This window comes from Moschus berezovskii, chromosome 20, assembly GCF_049115385.1.
Source record: "Moschus berezovskii isolate FMDL1 chromosome 20, NW_MosBer_1.0, whole genome shotgun sequence".
Taxonomy (NCBI): Eukaryota; Metazoa; Chordata; class Mammalia; order Artiodactyla; family Moschidae; genus Moschus; species Moschus berezovskii.
The window spans coordinates 60,187,737-60,209,154 of NC_142479.1; the positions used below are offsets into that span (position 1 = coordinate 60,187,737).

Consider the following 21,418-nt stretch of genomic DNA (forward strand, 5'->3'; position numbering starts at 1 on the left):
AGCTGGGGGTGTAGAGGGGAACTGCAGTGATCCCCATGTCTGCCAGGGCGCCGGCGGGGGGTGGTCTACCCCATCCCTGAGGGACTCTCCACTCAGTGTCAGGCCTGGACACACCACTCATTCAACACGGGCCTGACACCAACTGTGTGCCAGGCACCGTGGAAGAAGAAAAGGTGGATGGGGACCTGGCTCCAGCTTTCGGAACTCCAGGCTCTGGGGCAGGTGGAGTGCAAGCAGTGCTGTGATAGAGACTCTGGAACACTGTGCAGGTGCACCCGTGCAACTGTGTGCACTCCCCCACAGCGGGACCAATAGAGGGAGGGAAGGGACTCGGCAGCCAAGCCTGGGAGCCTGGACGCTCTTGGGGACTCCACCATCCCCAGGCACATAAGGGGCTCCCAAGGGACCTCTGGTCACCTTGGGGATGCTCTGACACCCTCTGGATCCAAGAAGCTGCACTTGGCTCCCTTTCATCCCATCACTGTGCATCAGCCAGGGCACAGGGAGCCCTGGTTGAGCTGTCAGAGTTGCAGCTGCCCCAGTGGTACCTCCCCACCCCCGCCCTCCTGGCTCCCCTGGGCATGCAGACGAAGTTTGCAGCTCACTGAGAGCTCCCCGCCTCCTCCTGCTGCTCCGAGGCAGCAGCTGCCCGCTAATGACTAAACCAGGCCAACAGGCTGTTTGTCTCTGCTGTCAGGGATGTTTCCGGAGGGGCTTTGTTTGGGCTTCTGTTTTTCTCTGTTCAACAGAGAAAGAGATGGCTTCAACGTCACGGGGTTTTCCCAGTAATTGGTCTCACAGCAAACAGGCAGCAAACCAGGATTTAACGAGTTCCTTCCCACCCCTCCTCCACCTGCGAGTGACCACTTGGGCAGCCGCCAGCCACGGTTGGAGCTGGACTGGTCCCCTTTCCTTCCTCCATCCCGTCTGTAGAGGAGGGAGGCCTGGACAATAGGGAACTGGGTTGGCTAAGACCAGGTCAAGTCTACCAGTGGCCTTGAACCCACGGTCTTCTCCCTGCCTAGTAACACCCCACTCCCCACCCACAGAGATAGCAGGCAGATACCATCCTGGGCCAGACTCCCCCAGTGTCCCTTAGCTGTCAAGGAGGCTGGGTCCAGAAAACAACTGGAGTCTTTTAGAGACTTCTTATTTTCACCCCGGTCTGCCGAGGCCCCCGCAACCCACTCAGCACCCTTGTGCAAACTGGGGAAAGTCCCCCGGGGGTTCCAACCCCGCAGCTGCATGGCTGGGCACGAAAGCACTGCTGCTTCATCCCATCCCGGGGATCCTCTTGTCCGTTCAACCCCTCCCTCCCTACCTGCAAGCAAGAAAACCAGATGCTGCCAGCATGGAAAGCCTCCCCAAGGAATGGAAAGCAGACGCATTTCTGAGGACAAAGCCCTGTTTCCTTCTTCCTGCTCCGGTTTCCTTCAACCCAGAGCCTTCGAGGCCTTGTGTGCAGGCCTCACCAACTCCACCTCGCTCTGGCCCAGCCGTCACAGGGTAGGGGTGAGGCCTGGCCCTCTGGGACCAGTATGAGAACCTCGAGGGGTCAGAGACTTCCCTGGTGGTCCAGCGGCTAAGCCTCCGAGCTCCCAGTGCAGGGAGCCCAAGTTCGATCCCTGGTCAGGGAACTAGATCCCACATGCCGCACTAAGAGTTCGCATGCCACAACTAAAGGTCCTGCGTGCTCCTGCAGGCTGCAGCTAAGACCTGGAGCAGCCAGATAAATAAATAAATATTAAAAAAAAAAAAAAAAGAGCTCTTCAAGGCCAGCGCCCAGGGTAATCACTGTCTGCTTGAGCGCTTGGTGGGGCATGGAGGGCAGCAGGCTTTTCCAGGCACATGCAGCCCTGACCTCTTGTTGTGGTTCCCTTTTCCTTCCAAGCCTGAAGCCCCCTTAGGAGGAAGTGAGCTGTTTACTCATGGGATGAAGCCCACGAGGCACAGGGATGGAGGACCTCAGGCCAGACCCGGGAAGGCTGGCGAGGAGCCTCCCTAAAGTCCCACCGGCCACAACCCACCCAGACTCGGCTCTGAGTCGCAGAGCCCTGTGCCGAGCCCTCTCAGGCTCTCACTTTTAACCCGATTGAACCAGGCTCCCCCTGAGCCTGTGCTCCCAATCACAGGCATCATGAACATCCACATGGTTGTTCAGTCAAGAAACATGTAGAAATTCTGTCTCCCTCATCCTGGCCATGAAGGTCTCGTCCAGGGCTATGGTCTGACTCTAACATATAGCCAGAATCTATCCGTTGCCAGCAGTTTGGCTCCATCCCTGTTTCCTCTCGCCTGGCTTCGGTTTTTGTTCCCTTTAATCCACCCTCCATACCAGCCCTAAGGATGACAGAATCACTTTTAAAGGAGGAAGTTGGCTGCTTAAAGGCTTCCAAAGGCCCCCAGTCCGGTCTCGGTGGACTAGAATAGAAAGAGAACTTTGGTGGCCCCACCCGGTCCTTCCAGCTGCATCTGCCTTGGCTCTCTCTCACTCGCTCTGCAGACATTTAAGGATCTGAAAATGTCGTTTAAGGATCCTTTAAGGTCTTCTTTCAGATCTCTAAATGAGCCAAGCTCAAGGCCACCTCCCACTGCCCTGCACATCTCCTAGTCTTCCTAGCCCTCCTTCCTCTTGGCGGGGCCACCTTCTCTGTGCCCTTCAGGCCCCAGCTCAAAGGCCACCACCCAGAAGAGGCACCACCTTGCAGGCCTTCTCTTCACTCCCCACTCTTCCCGCAAGCTCTGACTCTAACCCGATACCATCTGCTCATCAGTTCCTTGTTTCCCCGACTCCCTCAGAGGCTACACCTCCATGAGAGGGGGAACCACATATGTCATCCTCACTGTTTGTGCTGGGGCTGCTCCATCACAGGCCCTTAATTTGTTAACGCAACAAGCAAATCACTTTACCATGAAACAATAAGAGGGAGAGAACTTCAGGCCGGCCATGGCCCCCACCTCTACCCCCATCCAGCCTAGATATAGAACTGGGACGCCCTGTGCCGGCCAGCAGATGGGCAGTATCAACTCCAGGGGCCAGACTGACTGAGACTTATAGGCACCGTGGCTCTGTGGGGGCAGCACCGAGTCCCAGGAGACGGCCCTGCCTGGAAGGTTCCACACCCACATCTGCAGACACGGTACCTGGAACTGAGCTAAGCAGAGGAGGAAGGAAGGACCCCCAAACTCCTTCCAGATGATGGAGCCGGAGAATGCCCTCACCGTGTGGCTCTGGCTGAGGCAACAGGGGCGTGGTCTGCAAGGCAGCCCCGGGTGTGCCAGGCTGAGTGAACACGGTTTGGCCTCAGCCTCAGCAGGAAGCGGGGTGCTTGGCAACAGTCCTACTGAGCTTCCCAGCAGGGCAGGAAGGCTGGATGGCTGCTTCCTTGGTGTGGCAGCCTCTGGGGGAGCTGAGGAGGCTTAGATGGATATGCATGTCTTTTTGTGGTGCCAGAAGCAACTGAGATTGATGTTCTAGCACTGCTGTGGACTTAACTCACCCTGAGTCAGTCTCTCCAGTGCAGGACCAGAGCCAGGGGCTGGTCCTCCAAACCAGCCTGCCCAGGAGAACCACACACAGAAAAACAAAACCCGAAGTCCAGGTGGTTCAGTGGTAAAAGAATCCACCTGCCAATGCAGGAGACACAGGACATGCGGGTTCGATCCTTGGGTTGGGAAGATCCACTGGAGGAGGAAATGGCAACCCACTCTAGTATTCTTGCCTGGAGAACCCCGTGGACAGAGCAGCCTGGCGGGCTACAGTACAGAAGGTTGCAAAGAGTCAGACACGACTGAGCAGGCGCACACACACACAATGCTGGTGCCACTGTTTCCATGGAGAGAGTCTGCTTTCAAAAGCCTTTGTCCCTTAAATAGCCAAGCCCTTGCTTACTCCTTCAAAGAGGCATTTCATTTACACAAGCTCAGTCTGTAAGCAGTTTTTTTTTTTAAGGAAGGTGCTAGACTGGGGCAAGGGGGCTCCCTCTAGAAGAACACCCAAAAGCCCAGGGGTGAGGCAGCCTACAAACAATCTCTCGACACACCCATGTCTTAGCACCTAGTAACTGCTCGATAAAACACACCCATCTTTAGCAGTATGGTAAATAATAATGCAATTGTACATCTCCAAGCCTGGACGGGGGTCACAGCTCCTGCCTCGGGCATGTTCAGCCCACCTGTCTGCTTGCCACCTCCCTCCTGAGTGACGAGGGTGACTGGACTCTTGTCCCGGGGCCACAGCACAGTCCAGTCCAGTCCAGTCCAGAGTCTACACCCAAACAGAAAGCAAAATATGAGGGATCCCTCAAGGGATGGCGTTACCTCGGTGAGGCTCAGGGGAGGTCACTTCCACTTCCGTGTACTCCACGTCCAAGGTCAGAGGCTCTGCTCAAAAGAATCACAGCAGCCTGTGGTTAGACAGGGTCTCCTTGGGTCAGGGGTGGTGGGGCGGGAACTCAGACCACATTAGAGGTTTCTACTCATATGATCAAATTAATAGGTATTTTTTAACAGGGAAACCAGACACAGGGTTAATGCCACTCTACGTGGGTGAGAACACTCAGGCTGAGTGAGGTAGTGAGGAAGCCTATGCTCCCAGGATGTGGAAGAATCCTCCGGGTTAGGTTCCACTGTTACCACAGTGGGCGGACTTGCAAAGTAGATACAGAATGCAGTCAGTATGGGTTACAGCAGTTACCTCTAGAAGCCCTCTCCTTGACCACAGGCACAGAAGCTTTCTCCAAGATGGTGAGGATCTCAGGAAATAAGGAACGGGACCCCCAGCCTCAAAGTGCTTGAAGAGTGTGAGGCATACACACAGGAAATCAAGTTACACCCAAAATGGAACTTCCCGATTTCAGATGGGCTACTAAACAAGTCAGGAAGCTCTCCCCTCTCTTGAATAGCAGAGGCACAGGTGTTTTTTCCAATATAGAGTCATTGCAAATCATCACATTGTACACTTTAATTTATACAATGTTATATGACAAGTATATCTCAGTAAAGCTGGCAAAAAACACGTGTTAAGAGGCTGCGGTGGGGAGAAATACACATAATAGAAATGTTCTTTTTTTTTTTCCTTTAAGGATAATGGGTAGGTATTTATTGAATTGCTATTGTTTATATTTTATACATGTTATAAACATTATTTTGTATCTACTAAATGTCTAATAAAAATGAAAAATACACATTAAAAAATAAAATAGCACAGCTGCTTACTTTTAAGACAAAGAACAACAGACACTAGACAGTGTCTTTGGAAAAACCAAGAGCCATCTCCATTTAAAAGAGGTGAGGAAACAGCCATGCGGTCTTAACAGCTTTAGTTCTTTTCCTAGGCATTTTTTACATAAAAGCAAAATTTCTAATGTTTAAAAAATTAGATAATTACCTTTATTTTCATTTAATGGCTTCATTGCATGGTTTCCAACATCTTCATTGTAACCTAGTTGAAAAACAGCAATCATTGTGAGAGACCATGGAGTTCCCAGTTTTCTACCTAAATTGTAAACAACTCAGTGCCACTAATAAGAGAAGTCCGAGCCAAATTCTTCAGTGTAGTTGGCAGCCACAGTGTATCTGGGTTCTGAATACCCTCCCAGTGCCCCTGGGCCCGATCCAACCCACAGTATGGTGTCTTTCTAAAATCGGTGTGATGTCCACGTCTATTTATAAATGGTTCAAAATTCAGAATTGTTCACTAGAAGCATTTTCAAAGGAAATTAAGGTTAATTCTAGAACGGATGAGTCAGTGACAAGAAGCATGAAGGATACTGGTGAACTAACCTTTTCTATCTAGAGAACTGGGTTCATGAGAACATGGTTTAAAGATACTGCAATACCTCAGGCTGCCACTTGGGCATGGGGAAAATTCTTTGATTTTTTTCTTTTTTTTTTTAACCAAGTTGTTCTTTATCAGAAAGAATTCTTATGAATGCTATAAATACTGTCCCTGAAGAGCACATGGTTTTCCATTCCATGTCATTACGTATTTACTAATTGCTATCATGATTACTGGGGTTCCCAGGTGATGCAGTGGTAAAGAATCTGCCTGCCAATGCAGGAGACACAAGAGATGTGGGTTCGATCCCTTGGTTAGGAAGATCCCCTGGTGTTGGAAATGGCAACCTACTCCAGTACCCCTACCTGGAAATTTCCATGGACAGAGGAACCTGGTGGGCTAAATCCCATGGGGTTGCAAAGAGTAGGACACAACTGAGCGACTGAGCACGTACGCATGTTGTGATTGCTAACACATATTTATAAGCTAAAATAATCCATGCAGAGAAAAGTATAATAAGAATTGTAGTATTTCCTGCATTTTGGAAATTTGAGAGGAAATTCTATTTTAATACAAGTATCAGTATTTAAAGTATCATATATTTGTCCTTATGCATGCTAATCGCTCCGTCGTGTCCACCTCCTTGCCACCCCACAGACTATATAGCCCGCCAGGCTCCTCTGTCCATGGAATTCTCCAGGCAAGAATACTGGAGTAGGTAGCCATTCCCTTCTCCAGAGGATCTTCCCAACCCGGGGGTCAAACCTGTACTGTAGGCAGATTCTTTACCATCTGAGCCACCAAGGAAGCCCATACTTATGTACACATAATACATATTACCAACAGAATCCACTTTTACCAGAAAGAGGTATTTTCTCTACCGTATTGGATTACTTTTTGCTAAATATCCACCAAATTTTTCTCAAATGACATATCTGCTCTATTGGCACATTACTTTTATTATGACAAACAATTTTACTTTTTAAAAAGTTTGTGATTCTGTACAATTGGAATTGTTCCTTTCTCAAAAGGTTTCTCAAGACTTCCCTGTAAAGAGGGTATTCTAAAAATTTCTTATTTTGTGGGACACTGTTACAAAATTAAAAAAGAACATCAGTGTTCAACTCCCAAACCTAACTGGGACAGAACTCTTCATGTGATGTAATCATGCCCAGCTCTGGGAAAGAGCCAGCACCCCTGCTAAGGGCTTGAATAATTTTCTCCAAGATCTAATGGGATTAAGAACTCCCTGGGGCGTCCCTGGTGGTCAGGTGGTTAAGAATCCACCTTGCAATGCAGGGGACCCCAGTTCCATCTCTGGTCTGGGAAGCTCCCACATGCTGTGGGGCAGCTAAGCCCACGCTCCACAAGAGACAGCACCACAATGAGAAGCCTGCACATCACAACTAGACAGTAGCCCCCACTCTCCATAATGAAAGAAAGCCTGCACACAGTAATGAAGACCAGTGCAGCCAGTAATAAATTTAAAAAGAAAGAAAGAAAAGAACTCCCAGGACTGGCTCCCGGTTGAGCTGACTCTCAAGCTTGCAATAAACCTCACAACTACTTGTACCACTTCTTTAAGTGCACTACTAACAGAAGGAGACGGGGATGACAGAGAATGAGATGGCTGGATGGCATCACCGACTCGATGGAGGTGGGTCTGAGTGAACTCCGGGAGTTGGTGATGGACAGGGAGGCCTGGCGTGCTGTGATTCATGGAGTCACAAAGAGTCGGACATGACTGAGCGACTGAATTGAACTGAACCGAACTAACAGTGAAATCTTCAAATTCGTTTCCCATTGTGGCAAGTTTGAAATTGCCTTGTGCTTGCAATAAATAATTTCATCTGAGATGTTTTACCACTGCCTTCATTCCATAGCTGGTTTCTATCTTACAAATGGAAAATGATTACACGGGGGCAGAGTCCCGTGTTTGAAAAGAACTCACGTGGTTGTCCACAGCATCGTAATTATTCCCCACCTTTGGTTCCTTGGGATATTTAAAAGGTGGTGAAATTAGAACACTATGTTCTGCCTTTCTTCTGACCTTTTTGTTTTGCTTCCTAGCCCACCACCCAATGACTGATTAGATTAGGCGCCTCTGCCTGAAGCCAGAGTTTCCATTCAACCTCACCCTACCGCCCACGGATTCTGCTTCTCAGAAGGATAGGAGATGGGGAGCAAGCTGGGAAAAACTCTGAACAACTGCACAAAACCATGACAGTACCATAATGTCTGTCGGCTTCAGTACTGGCATCTGACAATGTCTTCTCATTGTTGGAGTTCAGAAGTGGTACGGCTGGCCTTAAATTGAAATTTTAAAAAGGAAAAAGAAATAACATTTTTCTTGGCTCTAACTCAAAACTAACAACATAGTCAAAGAAAGAGCATGAGAAAAACCAGGAGGAGTTTTCTGCAATGAGGAAAATTTTACTCTCTTATTGGGAACTCATGCTTTCTTCAGGTCTATGATTATCGGACAAAAACCTTTTTGCCATTGAAATCAGTGTCCGGACCAAAGGATGCATGAACACGAGGAATCCTTTATTGGGTGAATCCCATGTCGGGAGGGGATTCCTTATCCTGTGTTAATGTTTTCTCTAGGGAACAGAGAGATAGTTTCCATATTTGGGGAGTTTAGATCTCAAGAAGAGTAAGAATAGTACAACCATTGTTTAAGGAAACTCTATTTTGCCAATTAAATTAAATTAAATTAAAAAATTTTAAATTCCATCTACCACCATGATAATTTCATAAGGAAAAGTGTAGAAAGGACATGATCTCAGAATAAAGCCATTACTTCTCCTGAAGAACAGTTAGCAATCTTACACACACACACACACACACACACACACACACCCCTCCATAGCTCGCACTCAAGGTCCTAAATTTTTTGAGTTTGCCAAGAACCACTGAAGACTTCTTAATGACAGAAATCCTTGCCAGACAAGTCTATCCACACCCACAGATCAGCCTCCCCTCTTCCAAAAGACACTGACCTGGACATCTCCACCGGCATCTGCTTGGCTTTAAAAGACAAAGAGAAGAACCAAAGTCAGAATGACGAACCCACATCCACATCAGATGGGAACACTCATTTCAACCATATTGGACTTTTTTTTTTAAGACCGAACACCCATCAGAAGAGAGAACAGAAAGCCAAATATAGTCAGTTTTTTAAAAAGGAAAACAAACAAATAAACAAAGCAGGTCTTCTCTTGGTCTTACACCAAGAGATTTCACATCATTTCTCATGAAATAGGACATTTTGACCATTTCAACCAGCAGCAACTTCCCTTCATGGAATGTGGCAAAGAGGAAGATGATTGCACAAGAAACAGATGAACCAGATAAACGGGCGTCTATCTCTTTGCTCCAAGACCTTCCCCAAAGTAAAGGTTAAATCAATTCCCGTGCTTTGAATCCCAAACTGGCCTGAGACAAAGGCCAGATGGACCCTGAGGAAGCGGTTTGTCCCGAAGACCATTTCCCTAGAGGGGCTGCCCCCTTCCTGCTTTGAAAAAAACCCACCTCATCTCATCTGGTCCCTCCTGTCCCTGGCAGCAGCCCCAGGGGTCTCCAACAGAACCTGCCTTATCTCAAAAAAAATGTTGCCACGCTTCCCTGGGTGGGGGGGGTAGTCCAGTGGTAAAGAATCTGCATGCCAATGCAGGGGACGTGGGTTCGATCCCTGGTCCCAGAAGATTTCACATGCCCGGGGGGCAACAAAGCCCGTGCTCCACAACTACTGAGCCTGTGCTCTCGAGCCCAGGAGCCACCACTACTTCCGCCCGCTCACTCTGGAACCCCTGCTCCGCAACAAGAGAAGCCGCCATAGTGAGAAGCCCATGCACTGCAACAAAGAGTAGTCCCCTCTCCCTGCAACTAGAGAAAGCCTATGCAGCAATGAAGAACCAGCATGGCCAAAACAAATAAACAAAATTTGAAAAAAAGTTTTGCAGACTTTACTGATGCTGTGCCCTTTTGCTTGAGTCTTGCTTAGTTGACTGATTCCTCAGTGTCAGTGGATAATCCTGGCTTCCCTTCTATGTATGGCTAACCCCAAGTACAGGGTAGAAATTGTAGCACAACCAGAAGATTAACCAGGAAGTATCCAGTGTGTGTGTGTGTGTGTGTGGTGGGGGGTGAGGTGGGGGTGGAGGGTGTCTCGACTCATGCCCAACTCTACCAACTGAAGGAATAGGTGTGGCCAAAGCCCCACACAAAGGGCTACTTCTGATCACACGTAGTTGCAACATTCCCCCCAAATTCGTCTTTTCCTGGGAGCCCAACTCAGAAAGCAAAGGCTTTCACTCATGTCTGGCTAACTCCAAGGGGCAGTAAAAGCTCACACCCACCAAAGCCAACATCTTTGGTTAGGAAGGTGACACCCCAGGAGGAAAACAAGTGTCATCAGTCACATGCCCTCGGCTCCCACTGGACCAGGGCACAAGCTTTCTATGAGGCTGAAGCCCCTCACCTCCATGTCAGGTTCCCTGGCAGGGCAGCCTGGCAGGATGAAAAGAAAGGACTATGCTCACCCTTGGCTTTCTTCAGAAAATAGCATCTGGCTCCAAGTACCAAAGTGGCAATGATCACTCCGATGACCACCACTGCAATGAGTCCTTTCTTCCAGGGGGCAAGATAGACTGGAAATTTTAAAAAAAAGAAAAATTTTTTAAAAAATATATGTTTATCCCTCTGTCAGCAAGAAATAGTACAGCCTTAAGCAACAAATGGGCTTCCCTGGTGGCTCAGACGGTAAAGAATCCACGTGCAATGTGGTAGACCTGGGTTTGATCCCTGGGTCGGGAAGATCCCCTGGAGAAGGGAACGGCTAACCACTCCAGTATTCTGCCCTAGAGAATGTTATGGACTATACAGTCCATAGGATTGCAAAGAGTCGGACACAACTGAGCGACTTTCACTTCACTTCACTTAAGCAACAAATAAGACTGATTTTTATATCCTTGTCACTCGTGTCTTTCACTGAGCATCTGCCTCTGAGGGACTCTGTAGTAGGTGCAGAAATGTTTGTTTCTGCTATAGAATCAGTGGTGACCTGAGGGGACCATACGACTGAAGAAGATGCTTTTTAAGCTGTCTGTTTGCCCCTCTCCCCTCTCTATACATCATCTTCTACCCACACAGGTGGGCCCCTCTAACCATGTCTATTCTGCATGACCCAGCCCCCTCGACCATAGGTGGTCCATGAGTGGACGCTTGATCCAAGTTGATGTCTCTGCACCAAGAAATTTGTAATGAGGACTGTGTGAAGTCCTTCTAATTCCTTATAATAATCAATTCCTCTTTCATACTTGAGTGGACTTTTGTTACCTGCCACCAAAGAGCCTGGTGGATGTTGCTCCCTTGGCCCACAGCAAGATGCACTAAGTTCCCAGCCATGTCCTCTTAGATGTGCTTTCTGGCCTTGAGCTTGCAGCTTACACTGTACTCTGCAGTTGACCTTGACTTACCTCTGACGGTCAGTGTGTTGCTTTGGATCACGTGTTTGGAAAGGTTGGCTCTGTTGGAGGCCGTGCAGTAATACTGTCCCTCATGCTCCTTGCTGGCCGTGGGCTTGTGCCAAATGGCCTGGGTGGCATTTGAGGTTTCTTGGTAGAAGGGTTTGCTCTCCTTTTCTTTGTAAAACTTGTACGTGATAGGACCGGATCCTTCGTTCACAGAGCAGCGAAGCACAATGGGCTTCCCAGACTCTACCTCTTCCTTCAAGAAGATAGAGAGCTGGGCTACATCCACTGGGGCTGGAAGGCAGGAAAAGGATTAGTGCTGAGCAAAGAAGTGGGCAAGGGGAGGAACACGACATGGCCGCTGGCCACGGCCAGCCTTCTGTAATCATGACTCAGACTTGAACTTGGACTTTGCCCTTTACTCAAGTCTCTCGTGTTACCCCACATTCTTGATAGTTCCTCCCTCAATGAGCCCAGAAAGGCAGCAATGGACACCTGTCCTCACACGCTGATTAGACACAAGAGGCTAGGGACACCGCCCCGCTTCATTTACCACCTCAAGTATTGGGTTGGACATAGATATTATGGAAAAACTCTAACAAACCTTTTGGCCAATCCAATATTACTGACCATTCAGCTTAACTATACGATTAGCTTATGTGTTCTGTTGGGGTCTACTCTAGGTGAGTTTGTATATGTGAGTGTGTGTGTGTGAGTGTGTGTGTGTGTGTGTGATTTCTCTCCCTCTGCTTAACCCAGATGCAGGGCATTTCCAGATACTAGCAAATAACCTTGACACACTGCCTTCTCTAACTCTTGTCCTGTCTTTCTTCTCCTCTGAATGATCTAAACCAATTTCTTTCATGTCCTTATTTCCCACTTCCTTGTGAGCTTGGGAACCTGAATTCTGTCCCTCTGCTTCCGAAACTGCACTGCATTTTTGGTTTTGAAGAAACTCCAATGTCACCTGATTCCCAACTAACTCATCCCCAAGTTTCCTGCAGGTCAAACCCACATTGGACGTTCTTCCTGTCTTCCTGTCCTTGGACTCCCTACAGCTCTCACCTGTCACCCAGCCCTTCCTTTGGAATTCAGCTTTCCCTGGGCTCCTGTGAAGCCTCACTCTGATTCTCTTACCTCCTCGCCTGCCACTTCCTCTTTATTCATCAATTTTTGCTCCCTAAATTAGGACTTTCTGCAAAATTCAGTCCTCAGTTTGCCATCTCCCTTCTTATCTTTGGTGATTTCACCTACATGATAGCTTCTATTTGCACATTTAATGCATAAACACACAGCATCTAAAGCTTAGATACACAGCTCTAGTCCAGGTTACTCTCCTGAATTCCGTGTCTTGACTTTAACCTGTGCATTTCCACCAAGAAGCCCTGCCAGCCTCTCACTCCCAGCAAATCTGAGCAGAACTCACATTCCTCCTATAGCCCCTTTTACTCCATGTCTCACCACCAAAACTGAGCCTAAACTGTCTTCCCAAGTACATTACTACTAGTGTGAGAATGAACTGATCAGCAGACCAGGATCTGATTTATGAACCACCCTCTTGTAAGTGCAGGGGGTGGCCAGACCGTGGAACTGCTGATCCAACAAAAGTGAGCACCTGGCCTGGTGTGGGGTGGCAGGAGTCGATCACAAGGAAGGCTCCTGAATGGTGCAGCTTGACCTGACAGCCTCTCTTCTTGTGAAGCACAAGGCGGTGGTGGCAAGCCAGGCTTAGGAGCCAGACTACCTGGCCAAAATTCCCAGCATTACTGGCCACCAGCTGTTTATCTTAAGTCCTAGTTGCCTCATTGTAAAATAAGGGTGATATGAATATAGTGCTTACATGGCTATTGTAAGTGTGAATGGAACTAATTTACTAACATAGTTCACACAGGGTTGGACATATGATTGGTGCTCATAAACATTAGCCACTAATATTGACCCACTTTATTTTTTTAATTCATTAATTTTGGCAGCACCATGTTTTCATTGCTGCATGCAGACTTTCTCTAGTTGTGGTGCAAGGGCTTCTCATTGAGATGGCTTCTCTTGTTTTGGAGTGTGGGCTCTAGAGCATGTGGGCTTTATTAGCTGAGGCCCACGGACTAAGCTGCCCCATGGCATGTGGAATCTTCCCAGACCAGGGATCCAACCTGCATTGGCAGGTGGATTTTTAACCACTAGACCACAAGGGAAGCCCAATATTGACATACTGAAAACCAAGAGTTTCACATGGGCTTCTACATTAGCTTCTTAAAGCACTGTAAGGTTTGAAGTCCGCACCCCTTCTAACTGATGGGACCAGCAGGTGAATCTTCTCAAGACCCGATTCTCAGCATGCCCTCCTCCCTTCTTCTAGCTCTTCACTGCACACAGGACAAAGTCCCAGCTCCTCCGACTGGCAACTGATGCCCTTCATGGTTAGGCTCAGTTACTCTTCGAGTTTATACCCAGTGACTCTACATTCCCAACCTTACTTTCCAGTCATCCATCTCCAGCCTTTTGAGCTGCCCCACAGAGCCTTTTGATCACCTATTTGACTAGGCTAGAGACCGTCTTAAGCCCCCTCTGCCTACCCATCATCGAACCCTAGCTCCTGGCCCAGCTCTTCCCACTCAAGCTAGATGATATCTTTCAAGCCCTTAATTCCTATTATCATCACTGTAAGGAGAGTTTGCAGGAGAGTTAATAATGTGCTGCCAGGTAACATTTTTAAAATATTTATTTGCATTATTATTCAACTACATTAAAATGTTTCTTCACTATTTAATCAGGAGATACAAAGAATATATCTTCTTTTTTTTTTTTGTTATGACCTATGGCATGAGGTGCTTATTAGATACCAATGCTAATTTGAGAAGTATAGTTATTTAGTGAAGTGAAGCAAAAGGCACTCAGTCGTGTCTGACTCTTGGCAACTCCATGGACCATACAGTCCATGGAATTCTCTAAGCCTGAATACTGGAGTGGGTAGCCTTTCCCTTCTCCAGGGAATCTTCCCAACCCAGGGATCAAAGCTAGGCCTCCCACATTGTTACTCTTAGGCTATACATTAATAGTAGGAGGAATCAGGGAGTCCCCTGATGGCTTAGAGATTAGGATTCTGGGTTTTCACTGCAGGGGACATGGGTTAAATCCCTGGTCGGGGAACTGACATCTTGCAAGCTGACAAGTATGCCCCCCGAAAAAAAATTATAGGAGGTATCACTATCCAACTCAAGATGTCCACATGGCACATGTAGATAAGCAGTCCTTAAACAATAAGGAGGAAGAAGAAGCTTTATTATGCACTTTACAACAAGATGCAGAACATCTCAGAGATGCAAGTAATGGCACTCCTAAGGCCTTCTGAAAGGTTTGAAAGGTCTGAAAGGTCTTGGTCTGAAAGACCAAGGCTCAAGGAAAATTATTCACCCCAGGACAATGGTATATTTCTCTTGAGTATGAGAGTCCCAGTGACTGTTAGTCTACAGCTCTGACTGCTGTGATTTCCACACGTGACAGAATTTGCCCTGCCAGGGGTCCAGCGTCCATGGTAGAGAAGAGCTCTGGTCTACATTTCCCAGAGAGGACTGTCAGTTCATCTAAAAAGGGACAAACAGGGACTTCCCTGTTGGCTCAGTGGTAAAGAATCCACCTGCCAGCAGGATACACAGGTTTGATCCCTGGTCCGGGAAGATCTCACATGCTGCAGAGCAACTAAGCCTATGTGCCACAACAATTGAGCCTGTGCTCTGGAGCCCAGGAGCTGCAACTAATGCAGCCTGAGTGCCTAGAGCCCATGCTCTGAAACAAGAAGAGCCACCGCAGTGAGAAGCCCACGCACTGCCACAAAAGGTAGCTCCCACTCACCACAACTAGAGGAGATGTATAGTAATGAAGACGCGGCACAACCAAAAATAAATAAATGACATTACAAAAGGGAGCAAATGGAGCTTCCCTGATGATCCAGCGGCTAAGACTGCGCTCCTAATGCAGGAAGCCCGGGTTGGATCCCTGGTTGGGGAACGAGATCCCATATGCCACAACTAAAGATTCTACATGCTGCACGAAAGACCCAGCACAGCAAATAAATAAATGAAAAGCAGCAAATGCTAAGGGAACCCCAAAGCACAACTTTTGTGCTTCCTCAAGTTGGGACACTTTACTTATATTTCAACAGTTCACTTGAAAATGTCTGAAAATAGACGATGCCAGCCACATTGATAACTACCAGATATTTTCCAGGCCCAGTTACTTGGGCTTTGGTCCTGCTTTGGCACGTGTCATGTTTATGGACTTTGCACAAGTACCATCCACTTGTCCACTCCCAAACCTTTGAAAATGTGAACTAAAACCGCAGTCCCCCATGGATTCTCCTCATATTACAGAGACTTACCTATCACCTTGACTCGCAGAACTTCGCTGAACATCTTGGTGTGGGAATGGCAATTATCTGCACTGCACCAGTATTCTGCATCTTTCATGGGTTTATCTCTGAATATTGCAGGCTCATTTGAGCCCACGCTCTGATTTGCCACAGGCTTACTTGTGTCCGAAAGCTGATAAAAAATGGGCGCAGTTCCATTTATGGACTGACAACTGACTTCAATGGTCTGTCCTTTTATCACTTCAGATCTGGAGTCATGAAAAATACTGGGCTTGGAAAGCATTTCTAGAATGACAGAGAGAGAGAAAAAAAAAACAATCTGAGACAAAACATCCAGCCCAAGGTGTTCCTTTTGCAGACTCTGGGCTTGGCTTTCTCTATCATTGCTCTAACTTAAAATGCCTGCCTGGACCCAGAGATTGCCACACTTAGTAAAGTACGTCAGGTAGAGAAAGACAAATATCATATAATATTGCTTATATGTGGGATCTTAAAAAATGGTATCAATGAACCTATTTATAAAACAGAAAAAGATTCATGGATATAGAAAACAAACTTATGGTTACCACAGGGGAAAGGTGGGGGGAGTGGGATGGATAAACCGGGAGACTTGGATTGACATATACACACTACCATATATAAAAGAGGTAACTAATAAGGACCTATGGTACAGTACAAGGAACTCTATTCAATACTCTGTAATGGCCTATATGGGAATAGAATATAAAAAGGAGTGGATATATATTATGTATTACTGATTCACTTTGCTATACAGCTGAAACTAATGCCACACTGCAAATCAACTACAATCTTGATAAAAATTAATTTTAAAACAATAATAAAATAAAATGCCTGCTGCCATATCTATCTTTAGGGAACTCCTTTAAGATTCTTGAGGAGAGAGAGGGAAAGAGAATAATATAAACAAAAAAGGATGACACAAATTCAGGAAAAACATTATAACCCCCTAAATATATGCTTATATTTTCACATATCTTATGCACACATACACACACATTCATATCTCTTTCTTTGTATTGAGAAAAGATAGAAGAAAAATGTTAAAAAAATATATATATATATAACAAGTACCCAACAATATATTTTAAAACAAATTCTCAGTGCCTCAGGCTCTCCTGATAGTAAGTTTCATGCCTCAGAAACAAGAATTATACTAGGCCATTGTCTAGAAATTAGCTTATTTATAAAGCTAATATGATGAAATGACCTCCTCACAAGAACTACAACCACACAAAGTATTACAATGGAATGACCCACATTTGTCTTGTATATTATTTCCTTGTCCAGTAGATGACCGCTAAAATCCTGCTTCAGTTGAAACTAAAATCTTGGCTGGATTTACACTGAAGGACCGTGACTATCGAATAAGAACAGTGACAGTGACAGCTTGACTGGCATTTCACATCCCGCTACTCAAAGTGTGGTCCGGGGCCCAGCAGCTGCAGCATCTCCAAGACTCTGGTTAAAGATAAAACCTGACCCCAATCTAACCTGTGCTGTAACCAAGTGTTTTGTGCACATTCAAGTCTGAGAAGCCCGGCTCTAAGGGGTCCAAATATCTACTTCTACCCAGTAGGGGTCCCAGCCCCTTGGGTAAGCCAGGAGAGGAATCAAAAACTGGAACTTAGGGACTTCCCTGGCAGTCCAGTGGTTAAGACTCTGAGTTTCCACTGCAGAAGGCGAAGGGTCGATCCCCGGTTAGGGAACTAACATCCCATTTACCGGGTGGTATGGCAAAAAAAACCCTAAAATCTTAAAGCTTAGCATTGACTAAGCAGTGTTTCCTCCCTGACTCTTTGGGTGAGTGCCTGTTCAAGCAGCAGAATCCTGTGGATTCGGAGGCCACTTCGTCAGCATGCAGCCACAACAAAGCCACAAACGTGACTTTTGCCAACGACATCGCTCTTGATGCATCTCACCTGTACCCTGAGCAGAAATACCCACTTGCTGCCCACAGCCTCTTGTTTTCACTCCTCTCTCCAAATCCCCCTCCCTCTTCCCCTGGGTTTTTATCCTGCCTCAGTCTGAACCATCTTCAGACTGGAGAGGGTGGTGGCTGGAGATCAATTCCCTTTCTCCCATTCAGTCCAGAGGCTCTCAGGGCCAGGAGGATGTACTCACCACACACAGTTATCTGGACTGTGTTGCTTCTCTTGACCACCCTGCCGACGCCTGCGACACAGGTGTATGACCCACTGTCCCACTCTGACACTCTCTTGGTAAAATTTTGAGTCTGCGACACAGTCATGCCTCCCTTCTGGATGGTGAAGTTGGCTGGAGGTGCTCCTGGGATGGAGCACCACAGGTTCAGATCTTCGCCCTGGTCCAGATGTGTGGCTGAAGACTCCAGCTTAGGCTTGGAAAACAGCTCTGAAAAGAACAGTGAGTGGGAATGGGGTGAGATGTTTGTGGGTACCAGCTCCCCAGTCCCCTGTATGGAGAGGACTGTGGCCCAGGTGCTTCTAGGAGAACCAATTCCCCACTTCCTGCGCAAAGTTTCCCTTTGCTTCTCATGAACCTGATGATCATGCAATTCACGAGCCAGGGTTCATTCTTCTCCTGGGATTCCAATGGCAGGTTTGCCTCCCTCATTTATCTTACGGACACAGATTAGAAAACTTTGGCAATTTGTAATGTGGCAAGTAATGACTCAGGCGTTCACTTGTGTGTTCATCCACTCGCTTATTTCATCCCACAAGTATTTATCTCAGGCCATCTCTGCTTGGCAGAGGAGAGGCAGCAGTAAAAAAGAAACAGTCCTTGACTCTATAAAGTGCTTAAGTCTCATGGGCGATTCTTCAGATAGTGTTTGCAGTAGAGCCCATAGAGGGGACATGGAACCTAGGCTTGAAGAATCAGGAGAAAACTCCTGGGTAAGTTATCCAGGCAAAGATGGAAAGTATCACAGGAAGAGAGAATAACATATGGAAGGTCTGGCAAGAGGTTCAAGCATCTGAAAGTTCAGGCAGCCTGGGACCCTGTGGGAGAAGAAAAAGAAGGCTTGCAGATCTTCAAGGAACTTGAGAATCACATTTTTTAAAATTGGGGATTACACCCACGGGACAACGGGAGCCATGGATGGTCTGGGTCACGGGGATAGCTTCAGATGTGTTCTGTAGGGAGATCTCTGGAAGGAGAATGGATGGGGTTGGAGAGGCCCAGACAGGAAGCAGGAGGGAATGTAGTCTGGACTTGAAGCAGAGTAATGTTGTAGAGTTGGGGAGAAGAGGCAGCTTGGCCACCATTCCTCCAGCACTTCCCATGGAGGAGCATGAAGATGCCACCTGAAGCCTCCCAAGGCCAAGTACTTGGTCAGTTTCAACATTCTATGCTACTGGAAGGAGTTATTAGCATCATAATGTAGGTTGGATGTCGAGTACTAAAGACTGTGGTTGACTTTCAAGAAGTTTCATCATCTCCTAATACAAATATTCCCTGAACAATACCAGTATTTTATAATAATGGTAAATGTTTGTTTTCAACTGCAGAGGAATTACTAATCATCTACTTAACCTTTGCGGAGACTTGGCTCCTTCAGGTAAGCAAATGAGCACTGACTCCATGGTTATGAACCTTGAAGCAGAAGGAAGAAGGAGCCAGTGGCACTTGAGACTATCTTCATATTGAGAAAGAGACTAAGACTTGAAATTTCTCTTAGAAAACCTCCTTAGGGGTTTGAGAATGCAATCAGGACTCAGGGGTCAAATTCTACCTTTGGCTCTAAATTTAGGATTTGATCTGCCATACAGATTTGGAAGTAAAAACCAACACTGTCATGGTTATCATTGATATTCCATGGATGGAAATGGAAGTCATTTCCATCATAATTATTATCAGTACACAGTGTCTTCTTAGTTTCCTTGATAGGGAATAAAATAACACTGTAAGCCAGGTGATCTCCTAATAACTAATTCATTGAGGCACATTCCACCCCTCCTTTCTTCCATATAATGAACATCGACTTACCTCTTTTCAGATCACCATCAAAAGCTCTAGGTTAGGGGACTTCTCTGGTGGTCCAGTGGCTAAGACTCTATGCTCCCAATACTTGGGGCCTGGGTTCGATCCCTGGTCAGGGAACTAGATCCCACATACTGCAACTAAGAAGGGCAACTAAAATCCAGCATGCCACAACTAAGACCAGTCACAGCCAAATGAAATAAAATGAAATAAAGCTCTAGGTTAGGAGTAGGAAAAAAGAGAAAGAAATTGACCTCCTTAAGGGCCTTACAATCTCACTGGACAAATACCAAAAAAGTTAAAAAAAAAAACCTCAGGAAGAATCCCACAGAAATGATTCCACATTTAAAAATAAATAAACAAAAATGCAAAAAATACAAAACATCTTGCTAGGGTAGGTCGACAATGGTTTAGAATTAAGAATGAGATGTTGTTAGGGAATAATCTGTTTGTAAAGGAGGTGATGTAGACAGACCTGCTGGACCATCACTCGGGTTAATAAGGGTAAGTCTTTTATTCACTCACTGAGCAAATATTTACTGAGTTCCTAGAACGTGCCAGGCTCTGTGCTAAGTATCAATGTTGTCAGATGAACTGAGCCACAGACCTTCCAGAGCTCACTCAGGATTATGGAGACAGATGCTAAATCTTTATAGTGACTGTTGATCTGTAGACAGGGGAAGAGTGTGATGGGAACTGAAGAGTCCCATGGGCTCTTGCTGGGAGGTTCCTAGAGGGAGATATGGGGCTTGGTCTTTAAGGACAGTAGAGGTCTTCCAGTGACCAAGCAGAAAGAATATTCCAGGCAGAGTGGGGTGAGATGTTTGGAAGGGGCTGGAGTCTAGGTGAAGATGTGTATGTGTTTGTGTGTGCAAGCATGTGTGTGTGTATGTGTGCATGCATGCGTGCTCAATCATGTCCGACTCTTTGCAAGTCCAGGGACTGTAGCCTGCCAGGCTCCTCTGACCATGGAATTTTCTAGGCAAGAATACTGGAGTGGGTTGCCATGCCCTTCTCTGGGGGTTCTTCCTGACCCAGGGATCAAACCCAGGTCTCTTTCATCTCCTGCATTGGCAGGCGGGTTTCTTTTGTTTTTGACCAACGGAGCCACCAAGAAAGCCCATAAAGCCCAGGAATAATGAAGTCAAATAGGTGCTTCTCCTACAGGTTGGTTGAAGGGTGAATTGGAGCAGAAATGCCTGGGGAACCCCTATGACATCCTGCTGTGAGGGGCCAGAGTGAGGGTGTGATTGTAGAGATGAGAAGACAGGACAGAGTCGGGAGACCTGGCAGCACCTGGATCTGAAAACGTGAACAGTGAGAGGTGATGGAAACCCACTTTCAAGTCAAAGACAAATGACTAATTCAATGATGTTGATGTCCACAAAATTATTGTGAGCCTCTAACTTCACTCTATAGAACCACTCATAGTGAGGCTGGATAGCAACAGGGGAGTGGAGAATAGGCTGCAGAAGTGGGCCTGGAGCCAGGTCCAAGGGCGTGCAGCACTTGAAGGTGGGGGAGTGGCCTGCCAGCCCTGGTATGGCTCTGACAGCTCTACATGGAACAGGAGCACAGAGCATCAGACTGAGGGGATGGAAAGGGCCGGCCAAGCCTAACACTGTGCTTTCTTGGGCCAGGGAGCCTCACCTTCTGATTGACTCACATACTCAGCGTGACTCAAACTTCTGATGTGGGATCAGCTACAACAGTAGTATCTTGTGGTTCAAAGATGCCTCACGTTTCCCTAAAGTAGCCTTGTCCGAGGGTTTGGAGTGCTGCTCTAAGCCCTGAAATTGCTCTTGTATTTGCCACGTG

The 21,418-nt window shown here is 46.9% G+C and overlaps 1 protein-coding gene across 4 annotated transcripts in view; it reads right to left on the reverse strand.

Annotated features, from left to right (window-relative positions):
• PECAM1 (platelet and endothelial cell adhesion molecule 1) overlaps nucleotides 1–21,418 on the reverse strand; it is a 63,684-nt gene that overhangs the window by 20,389 nt on the left and 21,877 nt on the right. For 3 of the 4 annotated variants that reach the window (XM_055408217.2, XM_055408215.2, XM_055408216.2), the window contains exons 6-13: nucleotides 17,762–18,010; nucleotides 15,629–15,904; nucleotides 11,260–11,547; nucleotides 10,324–10,431; nucleotides 8,782–8,809; nucleotides 8,010–8,086; nucleotides 5,390–5,443; nucleotides 4,321–4,383 (exon numbers count right to left, since the gene is read on the reverse strand). In XM_055408217.2, the coding sequence (XP_055264192.2) occupies nucleotides 4,321–4,383; nucleotides 5,390–5,443; nucleotides 8,010–8,086; nucleotides 8,782–8,809; nucleotides 10,324–10,431; nucleotides 11,260–11,547; nucleotides 15,629–15,904; nucleotides 17,762–18,010 (1,143 nt within the window). The remainder of the gene's footprint in view (nucleotides 1–4,320; nucleotides 4,384–5,389; nucleotides 5,444–8,009; nucleotides 8,087–8,781; nucleotides 8,810–10,323; nucleotides 10,432–11,259; nucleotides 11,548–15,628; nucleotides 15,905–17,761; nucleotides 18,011–21,418) is intronic. The other variant, XM_088829224.1, reaches the window with a different exon arrangement.